The 26020-nt window shown below is 44.4% G+C and overlaps 1 protein-coding gene and 1 long non-coding RNA gene across 4 annotated transcripts in view; one reads left to right on the top strand and one right to left on the bottom strand.

Moving 5' to 3' along the window:
• Positions 1-26020, bottom strand: part of LOC307203804 — a 446600-nt gene that overhangs the window by 187230 nt on the left and 233350 nt on the right. The window lies entirely within an intron of this gene.
• The window catches only part of POU2F3 (POU class 2 homeobox 3), a 94690-nt gene that overhangs the window by 44923 nt on the left and 23747 nt on the right, over positions 1-26020 (top strand). For 2 of the 3 annotated variants that reach the window (XM_079954813.1, XM_079954812.1), the window contains 2 exons: positions 20823-20927; positions 21957-22059. In XM_079954813.1, coding sequence (XP_079810939.1) covers positions 20823-20927; positions 21957-22059 — 208 coding nt within the window. Of the gene's footprint in view, positions 1-11576; positions 11844-20822; positions 20928-21956; positions 22060-26020 lie in introns of those variants that run through there. The other variant, XM_079954814.1, reaches the window with a different exon arrangement.

Here is a 26020-nt window from a genome sequence, read left to right as displayed (position 1 = left end):
GATGTCTGCAGGGTTGGTAGAGCTTGCGCTGTCCACACCAGACAATGTTGAGCAGAAAAAATTACAGCGCAGTGCCTCCTTTGAGCATGATGATGTGCTTGCTGCAGTTCTGCAAGAGAAAATGTCCACAGTCTGGTCATTGGCACTGAGTTACATTTCCTGGAAATCTCTGCTTCTTTCTCTCTCCTTTTTAAGACCAAGTTTCTAGCCCTCAGGACAGAAAATGTATGAGTGAAAGGGCAAGAGCAAAGGAACAAAGGGATGGCTGGATAAGAATATAAGTGGCTGGAAGCTTCAGTGCCCCAGTAGCTCCTAGCCCTTCCCCAAGGCTAGCAAAACCAGCATATGTTATGCAAAATAGATAAAAATGCAGAACAAATGCATGCAAATTTGTGTCCTTTAAGGGAGATTAGGCATATCATGGACATCTTGCAGCAGCTGTTAGTCATGATGAGGTCTGGATGGAGCTGACATGCTCAGAGGTAGTGTACTTGGGAATAAAAAAGAAAAGAAAACGAAAAGAAAAGAGAAAAAGGGGGGGAAGGAAGAAAAGGAAAAAAACAACTAACAGCTTCTTCTGTGCTTCCAAAGGCATCTGATGGGTCACCATGGAAAGCAGGAAGCTGGACTAGACTGACTCTCCTTTAGATCCAGCAGGGCTTTTATAAAGTTGCATTCTCAAATGATGCAAATAAGTTACACTTCCATTAGTTACACCGGTTGTAGAATCCTCTCCTCCCGTCCTGTCGCAATCCCTTGGCGCAGAATTTGAATAGACAGCAGGGCACTTAGTTAGGTGATCAGGGTGCCCTGACTTCTTTCTCTGGCTGAGCCAAAAGTGGAGGCCTTCCAAAAAACAGGCTTTGTAAGGCAGAGGTGATACCATTCCTGTCTCCTGACATGCATTTCCCAGCCTCCACCGCAAGGCCGTTCTCACTCCTTTGAAACCCTTTGAAGATGCTAAGTACTAAGCTTGTGTGCATTTAATTAATCTTCTCCAATACGAGCCAGCTGTGAGCCAACCGATTTTTAATTTGATGAGCTCTGGGCTTGTTGCCCTCAAGGGTTTTTTTTGAGGCTTGTTTGCTTTTTGTCATCTTCTGTTGTGTTCCGTTGGCTGCTGCATCAGATCTCCCTCTTGTTTCTTTCTGCCTGGTCCCAGTTTCACTCTGCCCTTCCAGGGCCTCATCTCATAAGAACATCAGATGAGCCCTGATCCATCAGCCCAATGACCTACCTATTCCAGAATCCTCTTTCCCACAGTAGCCAATCTGATCGCTTCCAGAAGCTCAGAGAAAGGGTAGGAAGGCAACAGACTTCCATTACTCTTTGCTCATAAGAGCACAGATGGAGCAGGCCAGAAGCCCATCTGCCCCAGTGTCCTGTTCTGACAACTGGATGCTCCAATGGGAAGCCCTTGGAAAGGACATGCATCCCACCTGTATCACACAATAGGGTTGCCAGCTCAAGAACATCCAAGACCCTGAAATTTCAGAGCCCACACCTGAGACCTAGTGATGGCCCCTGGTGAAGGCACAAGAGGCAGGTCCCAGTGGTGTCCTTAAACATGACACATCCAGCATGTCAAGGAATCATAGAGTTGGAAGGTACCCCAAGGCTCATGCAATGCAGGAATCACAGTTAAGGAACCCCTGACAGGTCTCCATCCAAACCCTGTTTGAAAACCTCCAATGAAGGAGACTCCACCATCTTACAAGGTAGTCCATTCCACTGTCTGGCAGCTCTTATTGTCAGAAAGTTCTTCCAGGTGTTTAGTCAGAATCTCCTTTCTTATCATTTGAAGCCATTGGTTCAGGTTCTATCCTCTGGAGCAATAGAAAACAAACTTGCTCCACCTTCCATGTGACAACCCTTGAGATATTTGAATATGGCCATCGTATCACCTCTCAGTCTTCTCTTCTCCAGGGTAAACAGAGCCAACTCCCCCAACCATTCCTCATAAGGCTTGGTTTCTAGACCCTCAATAATCTTGGTTGCCCCCCTCTGCGCACATTCTAGCTTGTCAATATCCTTCTTAAACTGTGGTGCCCAGTTTATTCAAATTATAAAAAACACCTCAAAATCTAAAAAATGAGCAAATGCATAATGGGTTGCAAATTAAGTTAGAAACCTTAGCTAAAGGGGATGTTCCCAGGTCCAGGGGAAGTGAGGGGATCATAACTTCTTACCTGCTTAGGGAAGCTGGGTACGGTAGATGCTCTTGCCCACCTGCAGATTCAAGGAGAGAGGTATCAAAGGCAACTAGTGATGACTATGCTTTCTTGGCAGGTGTCAGCTAAAAAAGAAAAGGGCCACAAAGTCCTGCTGTCTACATTATCTAACTAATCTAAATCAGGTTGATGGTGCCACTGTACTACATAGCCAGTTCATATTGGCTGTGTGACAACATCACAAAGCCAACTCAGAGTGAGGGCAGCATTTCATGGGCTTATTTTGAGTAGAACATCATTTTCAGACTGCTCTGCAGGTCCTCTGAATTATCACCAAAACTGGGTGAGGTGAACTGGGTCCTTTCACCTCAGCCTCAGTTTTTAACGGTTGTTTGGCTACGGGAGTAACAAGTTGCCTTTCTCAATAGCGTAGTTAGGGGGGGCGGTCTGCACTGGGCGGCAGCTTCCAGAGGGCTGTCCAACCACAGGTCGGTGTATGGCTTGCAGGGTGCAATCATCAGTGGGCCACACTTAAATGGGCCCAGCATTGCCAGAAAAAGCAGCATGGGCACAGCCAGGAGGTGGGGTGACTTGCCCCTGCCCCCTTGGGCGACTTGCCCCCACCCCCATGGGTGGCTACGCTGCTGGCCTTTCTTACTCCTGATCTTTTGGTTTTTGTTTATGTTTCTATTTTACCATCTGGTCGGTTGTGCATGTCAATACATGCAGGGATGGTACTTGAAAAGCTATTATTATTGACAAGCAATGGTCATTGTATTACATCTCTACATAGAATGGCTTTACTGGGGTTGGAGAGGGGCACAAAAGGTGGGAAGGTTATGTGTGCACATAAGAATCTGCACTCCCCACCTTGCCAGAGTTCCCCAGCGTGACTTTGATCAAGTGGCTTGGACATAGCATCTCTTAAAGGTAAAGGGACCCCTGACCGTTAGGTCTAATCGTGGACGACTCTGGGGCTGCAGCACTCATCTCGCTTTATTGGCCGAGGGAGCCGGAGTACAGCTTTCAGGTCATGTTGCCAGCATGACTAAGCCGCTTCTGGCGAACCAGAGCAGCACATGAAAATGCTGTTTACTTTCCCGCCGGAGCGGTACCTTTTTATCTACTTGCACTTCATGCTTTTGAACTGCTAGGTTGGCAGGAGCAGGGACCGAGCAATGGCAGCTCACCCCATTGCAGGGATTCGAGCCACCGACCTTCTGATCAGCAAGTCTTAGGCTCTGTGGTTTAACCCACAGCGCCACCCGCGTCCCTTTTTAGCATCTCTTAAGTCATGCCAAATTGCCCTTCCGTTCTCTAAGCAGCTGCATAAGAACATAAGATGAGCCTCCTAGATCAGGACAGTGGCCCAGTACAGTGGTACCTTGGGTTAAGAACTTAATTCGTTCGGGAGGTCCGTTCTTAACCTGAAACTGTTCTTAACCTGAAGCATCACTTTAGCTAATGGGGCCTCCAGCTGCCACTGCTGCGCGATTTCTGTTCTCATCCTGAAGCAAACCTGAGGTACTATTTCTGGGTTAGCGGAGTCTGTAACCTGAAGCATCTGTAACCTGAAGCGTCTGTAACCTGAAGCATCTGTAACCTAAAGCATCTGTAACCCAAGCTACCACTGTATTCCATTCTCACAGTAGCTGACCAGATAGATGCCTGGGGGAACCTGCAAATTGGACATGAGCCCAACATTACTCTGCTCACGTGCCATTCCCGGTGACTGCCAATCAGAGGCACGATGCAGGAGGCATGAGAGTGGAGGTAGAATGTAGACATCATGGCAAGATAGAAATGATGTTTGCAGAAACCCATGAATAACTGATGGGAGCAGGGTGGGTTCCATGTTTCTTCCCACCCCCCAGAAAAGCAGGATAAATTTTATCCCAAAAAGGCAGTGTTGTGTGCATGTTTGAATTGTGTTGTAGATTCCAATCTGTGCTGTGTCCATGTAGGGTCTAGATTTATTTACGGTAGCCTGTTGTACAGGCTAGGGACAGAGGAGATGATTTGATTCAAATTTTATTATTTTAATTTTTTAATTTTTGAAATTTTATTTGCAACATTGATATTACATACATACAAAAAGGAATTCAGTTATACAAATTACCTTAACTAACATATACCAAAAAATGAATAATAAAAAGAAAAATACAAAAATACAAAAAATAAAAAGGGGAGGAGAGAGAAAATAAAAATATCGAAAGAGAAGAAAAAAGATTGACTTCCTTCAACTACTATACAATTCCTATAATCTCATATCTTTGGTTGTCTGTAACCATTTTAAACTTTGTGGAGAGACAATTTGTTTACCTGTGGAGTTTTTAATCTGGACTAAGCCAATCGTAATTTGGGGGACTTACCTTCTTCATATAATTTATAAAGATGAAACTAACGGAAATAGTAAGAAATCAATCAAGTGAAAAGATCAGGAGGGTTTGATTCAAATTTAAAGGAGAACTTCCCTCATCCACACTTTGCAAAAGCAGTATGCAAAACGAAACACAGCCATCCTTCAAAACTTATACTTCTCTGAGTTTTGCAATGCTGTTCTCCAGCCTAGCGATATGTACAAAAATGCATATAGTAAGGTAAAGTGTGCAGAAAAAATCCATATAAGTCATCGGAATTATATTAGGGGGAAATGCCTTACCAAAAAAAATAAAATGTGTCTATTAGGGAAAATTGCATAAAAGCATATGTATATTTGGAGCAATTTGCACTAAAACACTGGTGGGTTTTCAAGACAAATGGTTGTAGTTTGTTTTTTTTGGGGGGGGGTTAAAAAGAAAACTGATGTAGAAATTTGGATAACTGAACTTTAGACTGATGTTGGCATTCGTCTGTCTTGGGAGACAATGGAAGAGTGTGTCTTCAGGGATAAGTCAAACTGTTGGAGAGTTACAGCACCTGCTATGGCTATAGAGACTGATACAGAAAGTACATATTCTATATTTCTGGTGGGACAGATGACGTCAGCTTGGTTTTGCTGCTAGAGGTGTACCATATGACAGTGAAAAATTCAGAGAAACCGAAATTTACCGAGTCACACATCCTTAGCCCTGGGAAAGGATAGTTTGAGGGCCTACCAGTTGCCAAATCAGCCTTATCTAGTTCTTTGTTATTAATCTGCAGCTGAACAAGCATATCAGATATTTGCTGGATGCTAATATTATTGCTCACTTGCTCTGCCTGGTCAGTTCCCATATGTGGGCGTAAGACTGAATTTCCCATTGACCCAGAAGTGGGATAATTTTTTTATGGCATGTGATTTGGCTGGCTAGCATGAGTCATCTCAATATATATTTCCCCCCCCTCTGTCAACAAACCCCTTTCCCCAAGAGTGTTTGCTTTCTGCTTGTGGTGCATGAATTTCTGGAGTGTGCAAGCTGATCAGAAGCTCATCTTCTTCTCTGGTTTATCTTGGCATTTTGAATGAGAATTGGAATAAGAAGCACCTGGCTGCTGGATCAGCCCTAGTAATGTGTACCAAAATGCATATACTAGGGTAAAATGTACACAAAATTGCATATACAGTCATACCTTGGCTTGAAGTTGCTTCAGGTTGAGTGCTTTTGGGTTGCACTCCATGGCGATCCGGAAGTAACGGAGCGCGTTACTTCCGGGTTTCGCTGCTCGCGCATGAGCAGAGGGTCAAAATGATGTCACATGCATGCACGGAAGCAGCGAATTGCGACCCGCGCAGGCGCAGATGCGGGTTGCGTTTGCTTCTGGATGCAAATGGGGCTCCAGAACGGATCCCGTTAGTATCCAGAGGTACCACTGTAAATCATGAAAAGAACATATAAAACGAATGCTACTAAGGGGAAATACCTGACCAAAAGGGACGCGGGTGGCGCTGTGGGTTAAACCACAGAGCCTAGGACTTGCTGATCAGAAGATCGGCTGTTCGAATCCCTGCGACGGGGTGAGCTCCCATTGCTCGGTCCCTGCTCCTGCCGACTTAGCAGTTCGAAAGCACATCAAAGTGCAAGTAGATAAATAGGTAGTGCTCTGGCGGGAAGGTAAACTGCGTTTCCATGCACTGCTCTGGTTCGCCAGAAGCAGCTTAGTGATACTGGCCACATGACCCGGAAGCTGTATGCGGGCTCCCTCGGCCAATAAAGCGAAATGAGCGCCGCAACCCCAGAGTCGGTCACGACTGGACCTTTACCTGACCAAAAATGTGTATATTAGGGGAAATCTAATCCAGCATCCTACTCTCAAAGTGACTAACAAAAGACCTCTCCTGGGAAGTCCACAAGCAAGAGGTGAACCCAACAGCCCTCTCCCCACTTGTGATGCCCAGCAACCAACATTCAGAGGCATGCAGCCTCTGAAGTAGCAAGGAGGGGATGCTGAGTGTGCCATGTGGCCCAGATCCCACAAATGGAGTGTGGGAGCTCTCCAGCAAACAGCCTAAGGCTGTGGGGTGGAGGGAGGCCGCAAAATAGCCGTTGCCATTCCCAAGAACTTTTTGGGAGAATTTCATCAGTCCTCAAGACATTAAGCAAGAGGAGGTGGCCTCCTGTTTATGAGAAAGACTTGTAAGTGAGACATTCGAGTTGGTTTGACAGGGCCAGAGGCACCTGACTATCTCGGCCCGCATCTCTGTCCCTCCCACCAGAGCCCTGCTGATGTGCTGTTATTCATTCATCTCGTTCCTGTGGGGCTCAGCCTCAGCACTGCTGTGTCTGCAGGATGTCTTCATGAAGCAGCTTTGTGCCAAAAGTTTATAGATCAGTTACAAAACAGAGGGTTGTTTTTTCTTCTTCTCGTGATCATTATTAGACGTAATCGTCCTCCTATCCTTTCCTTTGCCCTTATAGGTAAGGGAAAAGCTGGAGCGAGTAATTACAGGCAGGTTGGGAGATGTTTCTTCTTCATCACTCTCCTGTCTTGTGAAATGTTTATGAAACACCTCCAAACGGGTTATGCAAGTGAGCTTTGATCATTTTCCATCACCCACCATTTGTTGTTCAAGTTTTGTTTTGTTTTGTTTTTGTTTAGTTGGGTTTTTTTTCTTATCAGCCTTGAAACGAGATACGCATCGATCATGTGCCAAGGTGACCCCAGAAACTGGATTAGGCTTCTGCAGAGCAACCAAACATGTGATCTGCTGTTGCCCGTTCATTTCCCACAAAGGCCATGTCACCTGTTGGGTTATAGATCCCAAAGTCAGATCTTTTAACAAGTGCTTTTGGGTCTGCATACATGCAGGAGAATAATATTGGGGGTGAAACTGACAAACAGGCAGCACTGCTTTCAGATGCAGATGGTGGATTCCAGATTTGAATCTACACAAAAAAGAGCTCCCTGCAAGCAGAAATCCAGCACAACAAAAAGAAAGGTGTGATCCCTGCATTTGACGAGATTAGCCTTTGGGTCCCTTTCAACTGTACAATTCTATGCTTCTGTGATTCTAGGTTTTATCCCAGCAGCATACTCATTGTGCTGATTTTCTATAGGCAATGAGTTTTGGGTATCCAAAAATATGCACTCTGAAGCATTACAAGCCCATTCTGCAAATTTGATGCATTTGTTTCTTAGGTTTGTGTTCCTCCATTCCTCAAAGGACTGCAACTAGCTCTTGTCTCTCCTCAGTTTTTTTCCTTTGTAACAACGCTGTGAGGTAGGTTAGGCTGAGAGACAGTGATTCACCCAGTTAGCTTCGCAGCTGTGGGGAGTGAATTTGAACCTGGTTCTTCCAAGTACTGGTCTAACTGCTGTACCACACTAGCTCTGTACTTAGAAACAGGATGAGGGGGCTAGAAAGGAGGAGCACATTTTTGGATGCTCCTTTATATAAAAATCTTCCTCCAAGTAAAAATAAAACAATGCACGTCTAAAACAATATTGTTATGAATTTGTTGGGTGCCTGGATTCCCCCTTCTAATTTCTGGATGCCAGACACTATGGTACTGGTCTTCCCATGTCCAAGCCAGCCTGAATGGCCGTGTCCTTTAAGCAAACAAAGACAGGATGGAAGCCACCAACAAGGCAAAGAATGCAGAGCCCTGTCCTGAGCTGAGAGATAGCTAGTGGGAGACAAAATATAGAATTGCAGGAGGGAGGGGCAGAACTGGAGTGGGTGGTGATGCAAGTTGAAGGAGAGTTGGTTGCATCTGGCAGATTGTTTGCAGGATGGAAAAAGGAGGACCAGAGCACCATGGGGGCTGGCAGTGTTGCATCCAACATTGCAGCCATGAGAGAAACAGAACCCGCTTTCAGTACAATGCTCGGAACTCCTCCAGAGTTAAGGCTGCATTTGTGTGTAAATAAACCATATATCATAAAGACACCACAGTCTCTGCTTTGCTTCATTTCCAAAGGAAAACATGAATCCTGTAACCCCTGGAATCTCTCGCACAGCTGTACTCTGTGTTTCTGATCTGCCACTCAGTAAGACCAACTTGTTAAAACCCATCTGGCTTTGGAAAAAGTTTGCTTCCTGCACCTGCACATATTACTTCCTTTTAAATGATTTATAGATCTCCAGTTTGTCAGTGGGGGTGAATCTATTGACTACAAAGGCTGGGAATATTCTTTTTTACAAAGTTATCATTTTAAAGTTGCTTTGCATATTGATTTGCAACCATCCATCAGCACTAAGGACTCCAGTCCTGACAATGTTCTCCAGAATGAATGGAGGTGTCTACTTAAAAAGCGAAAATGACAGAAAAAGGAATCACAGTAAAGTAAACCCACAGGGGTTTTCAACCAGTGTGCCATGGCACCCTGGGGTGCCTTGAATGGTGGCGAGGGGCGCCGTGGGCAACACTGGCCTCTGTCCACCAACCCTTGCTGTTGGGAATGGACAGGCAAGTAGGAGGCCAGGCAGGCAGACAGGTGCTGCACTAGCTTTTCTTGTGCTTGTTGTGTGCCTGGGAGCAGAGAGGCCAGTGCTGAAAGGGAGCCTTTCCACTATGCAGGCCTGGCAGCACTGCCACTTTTGCCACTGTTGCTTCCCAAGGTAAGGTGCTGGCCTCACGTTCACCTTTGGCCAGTCTCTGTTGGGCCACTAAGGCTGGGGGCATCCTCTTCCCAGGCCCCTGTGGGGCAGTGTGAGGAGGCACCTCTCTCTGAGGCAGGGGGGGCACAGCTCAGAGACTGGGGTAGCAGCGGTGGATGCCTGGAGGACTCCCAAGGAGAGGAGGCTGAGGGAACACTCCACAAGGGAGGGTGTTCGAAAAAGGGTGAGAGGCTGCCAGCTCTGCAGGCAAGGGGTGAAATCACTGGGCTCCTGAGCCACACAGGGGTGCCACAGAAAGAATGCAGTTGGTTAAGGAGCCAGGGACTCAAAAATGTTGAAAACCTATGGCCTACCAGAATGTATAGGCAGTAGGCAGCTTAGCAGATGAACAGAGGTAAACTTGAATGCACCTCATTATATAGTAATGCCAGCCTCTGGCAAGATTGTAAGTGGGTGGGTGGGGGTGGATTCTGAAATTTGAAAATATCTGACTGCTTCATCCTTTCTCATTTCTGAGAGCTTCTTTTTAAGAAACATCTTAGCCCAAGGTAACCGGCAGAAGACATCCTATCGGTTTACAGAATCTAAGATGAGGGGTTATCCAATGCAATGAAACAAGAAAGGGAGAAAATTAACAACAATTAACACCCGAGTCAAAGATTCCCAAACAGATTAGCCGACATCAAGCAACTGTAAAAGTTTTTTATGGAAAGGGAAATGAAAAGAGAGGCAATTAGCTTAATAGCAACCCAAATTTTCATAATATTTTCTGCGGTTAATAAGCACAACTCGAGCGATGAGATTACAAAGTGCAAATTTTACTTTCCTATGCAGGTAACAAACTCCTGTAAATGCTTCTGGCTTAGTTCACCTAAAACCAACCCCTCTGAGATGGGTCAATTTAAAAACATGAGCCAAAGTTCTGCTACACACCAAGCAGATATTCTTAAAACCACAATTCTGTAACTTGCACAATGGATCTTTCCTCTGTACATGCACCTCACTGCCCCTTTCCAAATATCCCCATGAGTGTTGGGGGTGCAGAGCAGGAAGAGGTGATGGGGGGCTTGTTCCCTCCTGCAAGTGTAAATTCTTACACTTAGCACTGCATTGAATACATTCAGATGTTAAAGGCAAAAGAGCCTTTTCCAGGGCAGGAAGCAGTGCCCCTGTTAGCAACAGACTTATCCTCTTAAAGAAAATAGACATATCCTCCTGCAGAAAATACTGGCGCGTGAGATTGGCATTGTAGGAAAAAGTAACTTCTCCTGTTCCTGTTCACCTTGGTTTATTTGACTTTGGTGTTAAGTCAGACAAAGCCCCAGGAAGCTTAACAAGATCTGGAGCTTTGTCTCCGTAATCTGCATATGAATTTTCTTCTAGATCTGCATAGGCAACTTGAATATTGAGAAGGAGTGGGAAGATCAGCTCTGGATCCAGCCTTTTGTGGTTTGGTTGCATTTCTCATTGATAATAACTGGCAGCGATCAGCAAGACTTGGAAGGAAGGCAGGAGAAAACCTATAGAAACCAGCAGCAACTAGGAATTGGTGTGGTGTTTTCAATCATGTTTGCATTTTAAAAAGAAATTACCATACCTAATTCTCAAATGTGTATGCAAACTGAAACATGGCTATCCTCCAAAATTCATACTTGTCCGAATTTTGCAATGCAGTTCTCCAACCAATGTGTATGAAAAAAATGCACATTAGGGGAAAAGATGCATAAAAAGTGTTGCATATGTTGGTGGAAATCGCATATGGAAAATGCATTCTAGTAGGAGAAATGATGACATTACAGTGGTACCTCGGGTTACATACGCTTCAGGTTACAGACTCCGCTAACCCAGAAATAGTACCTCGGGTTAAGAACTTTGTTTCAGGATGAGAACAGAAATCGTGCTCCGGTGGCCAGCAGCAGTGGAAGGCCCCATTAGCTAAAGTGGTGCTTCAGGTTATGAACAGTTTCAGGTTAAGAACGGACCTCCGGAACGGATTAAGTACTTAACCCGAGGTACCACTGTACTACAAAACTGCATGTCGAAAGGTGTTTTTAGCACTAAAATTCAGATAACTTTTCATGGCGATAAAATGAATAACTTCGGAATGCTGCAGGAATGCGGAGATCTGAAATCAGTTGTTGGGAAAATGAGAAGCCAAAACTGACAGGATCTGTTTCTCAGGTTGGCGGGCTCTGTTTTGCTATTTTAAGCCTGCCAGTTTATCATGAAAATTCTGAGAACAAGGGAGGGTGATGCTAAGCTGAAATGAAATGAAACAGCCCAAACTGGCAACCAGCTTGCAATACCAACCCTACCTCATGTTCTCATGATGTTCGTAGCTAGGTTGCAAGGGACACACCCCTTTTGGCTTGGACCGCTTCCAAACACTTCTGTTTTGGCAGCCACTAGAAAATTGATCTCAGTTTGGAAATAACTTGCATTTCTTCTGCACTCGGTGCCGACTGGGACCGTCCTGCTCATGGGCAACCCAGGGTATCATTCCAGTAGCTGACATACTTCTCCCTACACCTGGTGACTGGTTTGGATTTGCCCTGGAGAGTTGGCTTTAGACAAGAACACATGAAGCCTTGGGTGTTCTTTCGGATCTTCAGGAGCGGTAGCTACGAAGGAGGGCCTGCCATGCTTTTCTGAGTTTGGTTTCGAGCTCAGAAGGGACAAAGGGGTGAAAGGTATAACCTTTTTGCTTTTCCCTAGACTGGTGGGGGATCCTAACTGTCAATTGAAACATGGTCCAGATTGTTGGTGACTAGGGAAAGAGGGTGGTAGACAAAGGATCATGACCTATCCTTTGAAATGCACAACAACAGAGCACTGGGCAGAAGGGGTTGCAATGGCACCCTTGCTTTGACTGCAGGGAGAAATATTCTCAGTCTTGTGGGTTGGTGGTGTAGTTCTCTCTGAAGACTCTCACATCCACTGTAAAAAAAGAGAGGTGACTTGGTGCACTTTCCCCTTTTATAATCTTTTACCCCTGGGCATTAAGATGCTTTTTAAATAAATTTATGTATCTTCTTTTACCAATAAAAAATGTATTAATTAAGAGGAAATTGCACTAATAAGCTGGTGAATTTCTCCCTTTAAAAAGATAATCACAAATTTCTGCAATATGCAGAGAACTAAATTGAAAATGAGAAGGTGAGAGTAGCAAAACTGACAGAGCCTTTCATGCCTAGGTGGGAATCAGCAAAAACTAGATGCCTGTCTTGTACAAGCAAAAGTCTCTTCTGCTTCTATGAAGCCTGACATTTCCACCTGTTCCAAGGTGGCTATCAAAGATTTAAAACAATACAAGATGGGAAAGCAAAGTTACATATGTATTGTTTTTCAGGTAAAAGGTGATATTCAGAGGCACCTTCCATGGTTTTCATCCTCAAGGCTCCTTTGTGGCTATGAACTGACTTTACAGAGAATAGGGCAATGTTACTTCTTTTCTTTGTGTGTCAATTAACTGAAGCCCGTCAAATGTTTCAAGGACAGAATTGTAGATGCATTTGATGTTTCTGGTTTTACAGTTACTATGACCTTGGACAAACTGGCTCCTTGCTTAGTAAGACAGATGCACAGGCTGCAGGATGGTGGTAGATTGTCCTTGATTAATGGCAGCATGGAAAGAAAGCATTGATAAAACAGAAACAGAGAAGTAAAAGGAAATAGGACAACAAGTGGGAAAATGTTAATTTATTTCCTAGCCAAATATTTTGTTCATGTAACCAGAGGGATCATTTTAGTCATGTTTTAACAGCAATCATTATCTTGCTCTCTCTTACACTCTTCCAATTTGTTAATTCCTACTTACTTACTTTCTGCCTCTTTTATTCTTTCCCTTCTATTCGTTTTGGCCAAACGTTTATAACTTAACAAGAGCTTAAATTGAATATATTGCCTGACACCACAGGGAAAGTTTCAACAAACTATAATCTGCCCTTTCAGATGAAAACTAAACTACTTTCAAATTTGGCTCTAGATCGGAACAGTTTACCTGGAGAAATCATGCATTAGAGGAGCCCAAAATATTCTCAAGAGATTGAACGCATCTCGTTTTAATCCGATTGTAGCCAACAGTGTTTGCAGTGTGCCTAATGTAAATATATTAACTCACCAAGCAATCCAAACCCTTCATGATTTATTTCATTCAGATTTGTTGGGAGTGTATGCAAACTAAGATAAAATCCTTTTACAACCTGGGTGGCTTTTTGAAAGGGTGTTAGACAACTTTCGGGAGCATAATTTTATTAATAGCTGACAACTAAATGGAACCTCCATGTTCGTATGAAATCTACCTCTGAAGACCAGCTGCTAGGGGCAATTAGAAATAATAAGCATGCATTTTCCACTGATGGCTGTAAAAAAATATATGATGAATTAAATGACGGACCTTTGGTAAACCCAACGTTTCCTTTTCTTCGTTCTTCTTTCTAAAACCACCACATTGCTAATTTCTTGGACGTTTTAAGTTTCCCTTCTATAAAATGTCCAAGATACTAACAACGTGACTTGCATGAGACTGTGAAAATTCAGGAAATAGTAAGACAACAAATGTTTGACTAGATGATGGACCTTTCAAGTTGATCCATTCGTTCGTCTTGTTGCCTTCCCTTTGTTCAGTTCACTCAAAATATGCTATTCTTGCCTTAACTGTTCTATGGGGGGGGGATCCAAGCTTTTTGAAAAACAAAGGTGGTGAATGTGGGAAGGAATGATGGGCTCAGGGCACATTTTTTAAATTCCCCCCCCCCAAAAGTTGTAGCAATCACAAGTGGACAAAAACAAACAGGGGGGTTGGGGAGCTGATCTGCGCCTAGTGAAACTGTACTGTTGTGTGTGTGTGTGTGTGTGTGTGTGTGTGTGTTTAATTTTTAATTTTTTTGCTTTGGGCAAACCTTTTGCGGTTCCAGTTTCACTCTGTTCTCTTGCCAGGTGAGTAAACGATGATTAGTCACTATAATCATCAAAGACTGAGGGCAACCTGGTAGAATGCCTGGGCTCTGATGTTCGTTGTGCAAATCCTCTGAGAAATACCTTTTGGGGTGTTTCTTTCCTCTCCTGCTCTAATCCTCCATCCAAAGCCTGACAAATCCCAGTTACTGCTCAAAATCTACAGGGAACTGTCCTGTTTATCTTTTGGCCTTTTCCCTTTTCTTCATCACCTTGATGCTGCCTTGATACCAGTTTGCCTCATTCAGTGTTGTCCACACCGGCAGGCAGCAGTTCTCCAGGGTTTTAGGCAGGAGACCTTGCCAGACCTGCCTGGAGACGCTGGGTATCGAACTCAGGAACTTCTGCATGCAAAGCAGATGCTTTTGGCCCTTCCAGGTACATGTCCCTGTGTCATTTGTGTGGCACTGGTACACATTCCCTCCAACATTTCTCTAATGAAAATAGGGACGTCCTATTCCATAATAATAATAATATTTTTTAAGAAAAATTATAGCCCACCCATCTAACTGGGTTGCCCCAGCCACTCTGGGCAACTTGCAAAATACAGAAAAACATAATAAAACATTAAATATTTAAAAACTTCCCTATACAAGGCTGCCTTCGGATGCCTTCTTCAGGTTGTATAGTTACCTATCTCCTTGGCTTGAGGGTTGCATAATTTGATACCCTCCAAAATTTCTCTGATGAAAATAGGGACGTCCTAAGGGAAAGCGGGGGGACGCGGGTGGTCCTGTGGGTTAAACCACAGAGCCTAGGACTTGCTGATCAGAAGGTCGCAGTTTGAATCCCCACAACGGGGTGAGCTCCCGTTGCTTGGTCCCTGTTCCTGCCAACCTAGCAGTTCAAAAGCACGTCAAAGTGCAAGTAGATAAATAGGTACCGCTCCGGCGGGAAGGTAAACGGTGTTTCCGTGCGCTGCTCTGGTTCGCCAGAAGCGGCTTAGTCATGCTGGCCACATGACCCAGAAGCTGTACACTGGCTCCCTCGGCAAATAAAGCGAGATGAGCGCTGCAACCCCAGAGTTGGTCACGACTGGACCTAATGGTCAGGGGTCCCTTTACCTTTAAGGGAAAGCGGGACATTCCGGGATTAAATCAGAAACCGGGACAGTTTCTGTAAACCTGGAAAATGAGTGCATTTGGAGGGACTGAGTATATGCTAGCTTCCAGCTGTCACTGGCTTGAACTAACTAAACCGGAGAAGAGGCAGGAAGAAAATAAAGCCTGAGAGGTGGTGAAACGTTTTACCAACAAATACTTACTAAAAGAGAAAGAATCAGTGAGGGATGATTAGGCTTCCTTTCTGCCAATCATGCCTCCCCCGCCCCCCATGTTCAAGTAACTTATAGTAACTGTTGTTTTATGCCCAACACTGCCAACCAAGTTCAGTTTGCCTTAGCTTTGGCAGTCAAACCCTTGGGTGTTTTTTGGCGCATTATCAAAAGGGCCAACTAAGTTACCGATCCTTCCTCACCCAAAATGCACTTCTGGGAGCAGAGCTCTCTCTGTGTCAGCTACATTGATTGAAAAGCTCGTCATGGTGTGTGCCAGCCCATTCACGTGCAGGGTCCCTCTGCCAGTTGGCACAGCGGGTCAGCCTTGTACCCTTGCCAGGCCATTTCTGGTAAGGGGGCCCTAAGGCTAGAGCAGGTTGCGGGTGGAGGGAATCGACACGGAACTAACTATGGAAATCACTGCCAGAGACTGGTTGCAGGCTTGCAAATATTAAGTCTGCAATTCCATGCCATCTGACTTGGGAGTGATGAAGAGTCTTGCACAGCACCTGAAATACTAACAGATTTCTCACGGCATTAGGAATACCGTGCACAGATCTGGTTGCCTCCTCTTCTTAAAAAAAAAAAAAAAGGATATTGCCGAATTGGGAAAGTGTCAGAAAGGAGAGAATGAAATCATCAAGCAGGTGGAACAATTCCCCCAAGAAGAAAAGTATCAGCATTTGAGGCTTTAAAAATTAGAGAAAAGGCAACTAACATGTGACATGATAGAAGTTTATAAAATTACCCATGCCATTGAGAAAGTGGGTAGAAAGGGTGGAATCCCCTGTCTCATAACACTTTAAAAAAAAAAAATTATTTAATCATTTTTTCAATACAAAAAACAACCGCAAAAGACACATACAACAAAAACCATAATAACACTAATAACACAATTTGACAATTCAGATTTGAATACACTGATATACCCATGACAACACCTTTTTAACAATATTTTCCCACCACTTTCTCCTCCCCCTACTTCCCACCACTATCCGCCTTATCGCTTAAATATTCCTTCCAGATTTCTTCATATTTATCCATTCTTAATTTGTGTCGACATGCAATTCGTTCGTGTGCAGCTAATCTATCCATATTATCAATTCATGTGCTCAATTGAATCTTTTTGCGGCTCTTCCAATTCATCAAAACAGGTTTTTTTGCTTCTAATATAGCACGGTACATCCATATTTTTTTTACCCCTTGTAATCTCCCACGTTTCCGGAATATAATTTATAATTAAATTCAATTCCCCTAAATAACAATTTATTTTTATTACTCTTGCTATAAATATCCTCACCTCGTACCAAAATGATCTTATCATTGGGCAGTTAATCATCATATGTACTAAGTTCGCATTTTTACTCCCACATCTCCAGCAGTTGTCTGCACTTGTTATTTTCTTCTGGTATAGTTTTGCTGGAGTCCAATGGGCTCTGAATATTATTTTCTGTTGGATAAGTCTTAGTCTTAGTTCCATAGAGGCTATTTCTGTTGATTTTATACTTGACTCCCATATATCATTTGTTTTCTGTACCCCTAACTCTTCATTCCATTTTTGTCTATCATATTCTAAATCATATTTCTTCCTGTTGAGTAGGGTTTTATATAGTGCAAATGTAGAGTTTTTTGTTTTTGTTGCAGAGATTAAATCTTGTAGCAGCATGGGTGTTTCCGATGCTGCTATAGCATCAGGGCCAAACTGCCTTTCCAACATATGTTTCAATTGGATGTATTGCCATTGTGTTTCACTGGTTAATCCATACTTTACTTGCAAAGTCTTATATTCCACAAATTTGTAATTTTAATCAATTAATTGATTCAATGTCAAAATACTTTCTTTCATCCAATTTTGCCAAATTATTGCTTGATTTCCAATTTTTTAATTTTGAGTTGGCCGATATTGTCTCATAACACTTGAATTTGCTTACATCCAATGAAGCTGAATGTTGGGAAATTCAAGACGGATAAAATGATAGAATCTTAGAGTTGGAAGGGACATCAAAGTCCAACCCCTTGCAATGCAAGAATCTCAACTGAAGCATCCATGACAGATGGCCATCCAACCAAAAGAATGTACCATATTTTCCTGTGTATAAGATGAGGATTTTTTATTTTAAAATTATGTTTAAAATCGGGGGTCGTCTTATACACGGATAATGCAGTGTGGGAACTGGCGATTGTTTGCTGCTGCAAGCAAGAGATTGTCATCGGCAACGCGTGATATTGTCTGCGTTTGTCTGGGCAATGCTCCCCCCAAAGAAGCTTAACTCCTGGCAATCCCCCCCCCATTTTCTTAATTTAGAGTCCCCAAATATAGGGGGCATCTTATACACGGGGGGGGGTGTTATACACGGGAAAATACGGTAATTCTTCACACAGCTCATATGACCAAGAACTTGGATGATTTTAATAGCAGACTGGACAAAATCATGGAGGAAAGGTCTATCTATGGTTGCTAGTCAGGGTGGCTGTGCTCTTCCTCCACATTTGGAGGGGGAAATGCTTCTCAGTACCAGCTGCTGGAAGCCACAGGAGGGGAGAGGGATCTTGTGCACAGGTGCTGCTTTTGGGTTTCCTGCAAAAGGAAAAGGTGGTCACTGTGAGAAAAGGATGCTGGACAAGATGGGCCATTGGCCTGATCCAGAAGACTCCTCTTAGGTCCTTGTGTTCCTATTATGGTGTGAGCTTTCCTTGCCATAACTTGCTTTTTTCTTTCTTTCACTATCTACTTTCTCAGTGTCTTTTGATGCCCTTGACCATGGTATCCTTCTGGAGTGGCTGTCTGAGTTAGGTGTGGGTGGCATGTCTTTGCAATGGTTCTGGTCCTACTTCGATGGTTATTTCCAGAGGGTGATGCCTGGGGAGCGCTCCTCTTTCTCCATATGGAAACCAGAGTCAGAGGTCATACATTTTCTATTACTGGGGAATGATCAGGAGCTCACCAAGTTAGTGGCTAAATATCTCTATTTGGTTTTTTGTCGTCGAAATACACTGCAGACGTCTGATCTCCCTGGAGACCAAGAGATGTGACGATAGACTGCTCTGCCTCCTTTCTTTTAGCAAATGTTTTGTGCCACTGGGGAAATGGTAATTCTGTATTGATTTGTTTTGGATGTTGTATGTGATGCCAATAAAGGTTTTACAATACAATATGAATATATATATATATATACATATAGTCACAATACAATAAAAACAACAAACTCATCCACAAGAGATAAAGAAAAGAAACTAAAGAAAGAAGAGACAGAAGAAGAAACCACAAAATTTTCTCTCTCCACTATATGTTAACTTTCATCCCCTACAGAGGAAGGTGTTCCCTCCCAGCTCTCACCTGGGCTCACCCTTCTCTTCTCACCCACTGAGCTCTCCCCTTACCTGCCTCTCACACAGGGTCCTCAAACTGTCCTTCTGCTTGGGGAGTGCTCTTCAGCCCTGCGGAGCCTTCAACATGGGGTTCCTCAGAGTTCAGTTTTAACCTCTGTGCCGTTTAACATCTACATGAAACCATTGAGTGGGGTTATCTGAAGTTTTGGGGTATGTTGCCAGCAATATGCTGATGACACACAGCTCTACTTCTCCTTTACAAATGTGGGCGTGGATGTGCTGGGCCATGTTCTTGTCTTAGTAATGGACTGGGTAAGAGTCAACAAATGGAAGCTCAATCCAAAGAAGGCTGAGGCACTGCTAGTGGGTGGTTCCCTGTTCCTGATGGGGTTAGAATACCTCTGAAGGAGCGGGTACATAGCTTTGGGCTTTCTGGACCATTTGCTGTTTCTTGAGACTTAGGTGGCGTTGGTGATATGGAGTGTCTTCCATCAGCTTCGGCTGGTGGCCCATCTGCCCCTATCTGGATAGGGATAGCCTAATTTATGTCATCTATGCTCTGGTAGCCTCTAGGTTAGATTGCTGCAACATGCTATACAAAGGGCTGCCTCTGAAGACTGTTCAGAAACTTCAGCTGGTGCAGAATTCGGTGACCAGGTTGCTCACCAGGGCATAGTACACCATCCCTGGCTCGACTGCGCGGGCTGCTAATTAGTTTACAAACCCAATTCAAAATGCTGGTTTTGACCTATACGGCCTTAAATGACTCAGGACCTCCTGTATGAACTGACCTAGACCCTGTGATCGTCATCGGAGGCACTTCTTCATGTGCCTCCTCCACCAGACATCAAGAGGGTGGCAAAACGAGAAGAGGCCTTTTCTGTGGTGGCTCCCCGTTTGTGGAATGCTCTCCATAGACAGCATCTTAAAAAGCAGAGACATCACCTTGCCAACAAAGGTCTGTATAGTTAAAACTATGGTTTTCCCAGTAGTGATGTATGGAAGTGAGAGCTGCACCATAAAGAAGGCTGATCGCCGAAGAATTGATGCTTTTGAATTATGGTGCTGGAGGAGACTCTTGAGAGTCCCATGGACTGCAAGAAGATCAAACCTATCCATTCTTAAGGAAATCAGCCCTGGGTGCTCACTGGAAGGACAGATTGTGAAGCTGAGGCTCCAATACTTTGGCCACCTCATGAGAAGAGAAGACTCCCTGGAAAAGACCCTGATGTTGGGAAAGATGGAGGGCACAAGGAAAAGGGGATGTCAGAGGACGAGATGGTTGGATAGTGTTCTCGAAGCTACAAACATGAGTCTAACCAAACTGTGGGAGGTAGTGGAAGACAGGAGTGCCTGGCATGCTCTGGTCCATGGGGTCACAAAGAGTCGGACACGACTAAACGACTAAACAACAACTCCCCAGGGGGGCTTACCTGACACTTGAAGTACATATCTTTAGGCAACAGGTGAAAATGTTTCTGTTTAACCAGGCCTTCAGCCCTGAGATCTATGGGTACAGGACAGTATACAAATTTAGATAATCTTCAAAACATTATCTCAATGTCAATGTGGTTTTTGGAGCAGACAAATTCCTTCATTGGTCTCCCAGAAATGTTTCCATCCTTTGCGTACAGAAGTTGGTGCTTGACATTCTGGGGACCTCAAGCAGGGTTACAACTGATGTGTTGGGGAGGCTCCTTTGACTACAAGAAACTGAGCCTTTTGTGTCATCAGCCCAATCCTGTGGAATGCTCTGCCACTAGAAATTCGGCAGGTGGCTTCTGTGCCAAGTCTTAAACATCTGCTGAAAACTTTTCTATTCCAGTAGTTTTGTGCAGGCAGTTAAGGATGCATACACCTTTCCATAATCCTTAGTGGTGAACCATTCCGATTTCTTTTTTTTTAAAAAAAAGATAGTGGTATGTAAATATTTTTTATAACTAATAAATAAATAAATTCTACGGCAAGTCAACTGAAGCCACGAGGGGTACAGACTCCCTGAATTCTGCACCCCAAACCTGCCTCCCCAGCCTTCCCTCTTCTCCTGCCAGCTTCGTGATCTTGGCGAGGGTTTTGCAACAATGCTGTCTTTTACTCTTTCACACAGATTAAGACGGAAGACCTCGGTGACTCTTTGCAAACTGCCATTCCCTCCAGATCGAGCCACCTGGTACAAGGGCCCTCGATGATGCCTGGAGGGCAAATTGCTGGGGTAAGAAACTTTCGGTGATTCATACGGACAAGTGTTGATCAAAAGTAGTTGTAGACCCAGCGAATAATTCCCGTATGGGGTGTGGCCTTAAGGCATTTGATGCACCACCAGTGCTGAAGCTAAGCAGGTCGAGGTCTGGTCAGTGCTTGGAAGGGTGACCATCTGTGACCTTGTGGAGCTGCAGGTTGTAGATAAATCAACTATAAACAATACTGGCCACATGATCCTATTAAGAAGAAAGGCTACAACATTTAGGGCTTTTAGTTTAGGGTTAGGAAAGGTAATCGGAGGGGGGGTCATGGTAGAGGCGTGGTGTAGAGAAAGTGGATGCAGAGAAGGTTCTCTGACTCCTGAACCCAAGGTCATCTGATAAACTGAATGGCTGGAGATTGAGGACAGACAAAGGGAAGTGCTTCTTCTCCATGTGTGTAATTAATCTGAGGAACTCCGTGCCACAAGATGCGGTGACGGCCACCAGCTCAGATGGCTTCAAAAGGGAATTAAGCAAAGTCATAGAGGAGGGGAGGTCCATCAATGGCTGTTATCATGGTGCCTTGGTGAAACCTCCATGTTCAGGGGGAAGGGATCTCTAATAGCAGTTGCTGGAGAGAGCAGAGGAAGAAGAGAGCTATTGCTTTCAAGCCCTGTTTGTGAACTTCCCAGAGGCAGAGCTCCTGTCTGGACCCTGTGTCTTTTAACATTCTGATGAGACTACCCTTCTCCTGCTCATTTTAAATATCCAAGAGGTTGTTCTGCATTTGTGGGAGGGGGAAGCATTCAAAACACCTGACGTCTTTGGTCTCAGTCTAGCCACATATTGTGGGCTTTGGCCCTCGAGTGCCGAGTCATCAACCAATGAGAAACCAGATGATATATTTGCGCATGCTTGGACAGTTGTGTATTTTTGGGGAAAGTTAGGAGGCAAGTCATGGTAGCGATGCACATGGAGAGGGGTGGGCAATGGAGCATATGCAGAACTAGGTGAAAAGGTCCCACTGACTGCAACTTTGGCTCTTACTTTTCCTCCAGGATATGAGTTCTCTTCACACGTTACAACAGCTTGTGCAGGTTCCAGGCCACATGCAATCCGTCCCCCTTTTCCTGCTTTCTCAGGGCCCAGCAGGACAACAAGGTAAGGAGGACATTCATCTAAGTATATATGTGGAAACTGCAACAAAAGGTTGCAGTGTGACGTGCATTTTATTCTCCATTCTCTCCCGCCTCCCCCCTGTTCCCCCTTTCCTCCCCCTTTCAATAATCAGTCAGCATTCCCTAGCCACTGATCACGCTGACTCCTTTCCTTATATGAACTGTTTAACAGCATTTATATACCGCTTAATCATCTGTAACCTCTAAGCGGTTTACTCGGACTAGAAAATTCATTAAGGATTCGCTACTCATTAATCATAGTCATTAAGAAATGCTGATAACAAACAAATGTTAAAAGCAAGCTAACCTAAGATGAATCAAAATACATGTAAAATCAGCACTCGTTAGAAATTTACGAAATTAATAGAAGCTCATGTTATCATTACACGTTAAAATTGCAAGCCTGGGTAGGATTCTCTAAACAAACAAACAAAGTCATTATGTAAAGTTAAAGGGACCCCTGACCATTAGGTCCAGTCGTGGCCAACTCTGAGGTTGCGGCACTCATCTCGCTTTATTGGCCAAGGGAGCCAGCGTACAGCTTCCGGGTCATGTGGCCAGCATGACTAAGCCGCTTCTGGCGAACCAGAGCAGCGCACAGAAATGCTGTTTACCTTCCCGCCAGAGGAAGGTATTTATCTATTTATCTACTTGCACTTTGACGTGCTTTCGAACTGCTAGGTTGGCAGGAGCAGGGAGTGAGCAACGGGAGCTCACCCCATCGTGGGGATTCAAACCACTGACCTTCTGATCGGCAAGTCCTAGGCTCTGTGGTTTAACCCACAGCGCCACCCGCGTCCCTAACAAAGTCATTAGCAGGTGTCAAAAGGAATGCCGTGCAGATGTTTCAAAGATACTGATATATTTGGAGCAGGGTTGCCATACACCCAGAATTTCCTGAAACTTTCCTCAGAATACTGCAGTCAGAAGCAGTGTCAAGGAGGAAACTGGCAAAAATGGCCAGGAAAATCTGGACATATGGCAACCCATGTGTCTGGATTTTCAATTTTTGAAAGATAGCAGAATAGTTTTGGAGGCTTTTCACCCTAAATTTATATAACAGCATAAGCAGAGCCTGCTGGATCAGGCCAATGGGCCATCTTGTCCAGCATCCTGTTCTCACAGTGGCCAACCAGAAGCCCCAATGGGAAACCCGCAATCAGGTTTCCTTTCCTCTCCTGCAATTTCCATCAGCTGGTATTCAGAATCATCTTTGCCTCCAACTGCATAGGCAGAGCATAGCCATCATGACTGGTAGCCACCAAAAGCCCTCTCCTCTAGGAATTTGCTCTATCTCCTTTTAAAGTCGCCCAAGTTGGTGGTCATCCCTGCCTCCTGTCGGAGTGAAGTCTACAGATTTACTAGACAAACTCCTTCTCTCCCTACCCTCTTTCTCCTGCTGAGTAACTCTTCCTCAGCTGGTTAAACCTCCTATCCCTTCTGATCCCCTTGGTGATTGGCCCCATGGAGGCAGGAGAGGCAATTCAGTCAGAATTGGGGGAGGGAAGGTGTAAAACAAGCATCCCCCCCCCATTGCACTGCCGCCACCAAGGGAAAGGAGGAAAGGTAAATACGCGCTGAACCCAAGCCCAGGCCGAGCCCACCTCCCCGACAGCTAGCACACTAAAAGCAAGCCAGAGCCCAAAGGGAAGCCCACTGGAAAAGACCTTGCTTCCTTCTATTTTCAATTTTTGAGGGAAAAGAAAAGAAAAAGGCACTTTTTTGTATTTTTAAGGGATTTTTTTAAAAAAGGGAAGGAAGAAGGGAAAAACATTTTTTCTTAATTTTAATTTTTAATTGTTTTTTAAAAAGAATTTTTTCTTTTTTTTGAAAAAAAAATAATAATATTTTTATATTACTATTTTCATCTCCATCTATTTTTTAATACATAAATTTCCCCCTTTCCCCCCCCCTCAAATATTTTAACCTTCTTTAAAACAAAAACAAGCATCCCCAAACTCGGCCCTCCACATGTTTTGGGACTACAACTCCCATCATCCCTAGCTAACAGGACCGGTGTTCAGGGATGATGGGAATTGTAGTCCCAAAACATCTGGAGGACCGAGTTTCGGGGTGCCTGGTGTAGAATGTCCCTGTCCCTGCATTCCCTCTTGGGCTCCTCAGCTAACTGGGTAACACCTGAACATGGATTTAAACAGAGCTGGCCTGCAGAGAAAAGAGGAATAGTGGGGTATAAATTTGATGGAGAGATTGATAGATAAATATTATTTATTTAATAAAGAATTTGCTTCTTGGCTGATCAGTGGAGGCATGTTGTGGGCCATGCAAGAGGAGGGAGTGAGCCAGAAGCATCTCAAGTGGTGAAAACTACACACTTCTGAACAAATAGGAGGGGAAAAGGGCTCGTGTTTCTAGGAGACTATGGATGCTGACCGGAAAATGTGCATACTGCCCAGAGAATGTCCAAAATGCAGTCAAGATATGTACATTCCCCAAAGTCTGATGGGGATTAGGCAAAATGGATGGAGGATGTACAAATTTCAGCCACTATATGTGCACCATTCTGCATGAATCTGTCCTGCCTCACAACCAACACATGCAGACAGAGACTCTTGTTTAATTTTTGTCTTTCATAAATTGTATGAAATGAGTAAATGAAAGTAAGTAAGAGATAGATCTTTATTTGTACGCAAGCTCTCCCCGCCGCCACTGCCGTTGAATGAACTGAGGTGCTCCCCATCCTTAGGCCTATGACCTGCCATCCTGCAGCGAGCAGGCAAAGCCATTTGGCTAATTTTTGTCTGCCTCATTTAGATCCTATCTCCCTGGATGTTGCAAAGGCATTAAAACGTCTCCGCCAGCGCCGTCTGGTAGGGTTCTGCAAGACCCACTTGCAGTGGCGTGCGTCTTTTAATTACATTTGCATGCATGTCTCTAATTTGCAAGGTGCCTAGTCGCAGATGAAACAATGGCCAACCCCTACCCTGTGGGATCTGACAGGTCTTTGTTTTCCTTTCTGCTACTCCGGAGACACACGGGAGTAAAAGGGTGAAGCAATGATTCCGCTGAAGTAGTCAAACAGCTGCAAAGAGCTGGGATTACGAAGCCAGTGACTGGGAGCAGGAAATTAGGAGGGTTACAGTGATGAACTCCTGTGGTGACTCAGTTCTCAGTAACATAAGTGGAGCACTCCCTCGCCTCAGTGGCTACTTTCAGCAATGCGTGAACTCAGCAACCTGCACCCAAAACCAACCTGACTCCATTTCCTCACACCCCTTAAGACATGACTATCTCACACACCTCTGATTTAGTTTCTTTGCTCTCCTCACAGTTGCACTTCTTCCTAAAATCACAGAAATGTAGAGTTGAATGGAACACCAAAAGTCATCTAGCCCAAGCCACTGCAACTATTATTATTATTATTACTACTACTACTACTACTACTACTGTGGTACCTCTGGTTACGTACTTAATTCGTTCTGGAGGTCCGTTCTTAACCTGAAACTGTTCTTAACCTGAAGCACCACTTTAGCTAATGGGACCTCCCACTGCCGTCATGCCGCCGGAGCACGATTTCTGTTCTCATCTTGAAGTAAAGTTCTTAACCCGAGGTACTATTTCTGGGTTAGCAGAGTCTGTCATCTGGAGCATGTGTAACCCGAAGTACCACTGTATTATTATTATTTCTGTTTTATTTATATGCTGCCCATCTGACTGGGCTGCCCCAGCCACTCTGGGCAGCTCCCAACAAAATACTAAAAACACAATAAAACATCAACCATTAAAAACTTCCCTGACCAGGGGAGCCTTCAAATAGTTGTTTAACTGTTTGACATCTGAAGGGAGGTTGTTCCACAGGGCGGGCGCCACTATCGAAAAGGCCCTCTGCCTAGTTCCTTGTAACTTCATGTCCCTCAGTGAGGGAACCACCAGAAGGCCCTCAGAGCTGGACCTCAGTGTCTGGGCTGGATGGTGGGGGTGAA

Source organism: Podarcis cretensis (assembly GCF_951804945.1).
Source record: "Podarcis cretensis genome assembly, chromosome: 15".
Lineage (NCBI taxonomy): Eukaryota > Metazoa > Chordata > Lepidosauria > Squamata > Lacertidae > Podarcis > Podarcis cretensis.
The sequence above is the reverse complement of the archived record's forward strand: the minus strand, read 5'-3'. Positions and strand labels throughout refer to the sequence as shown.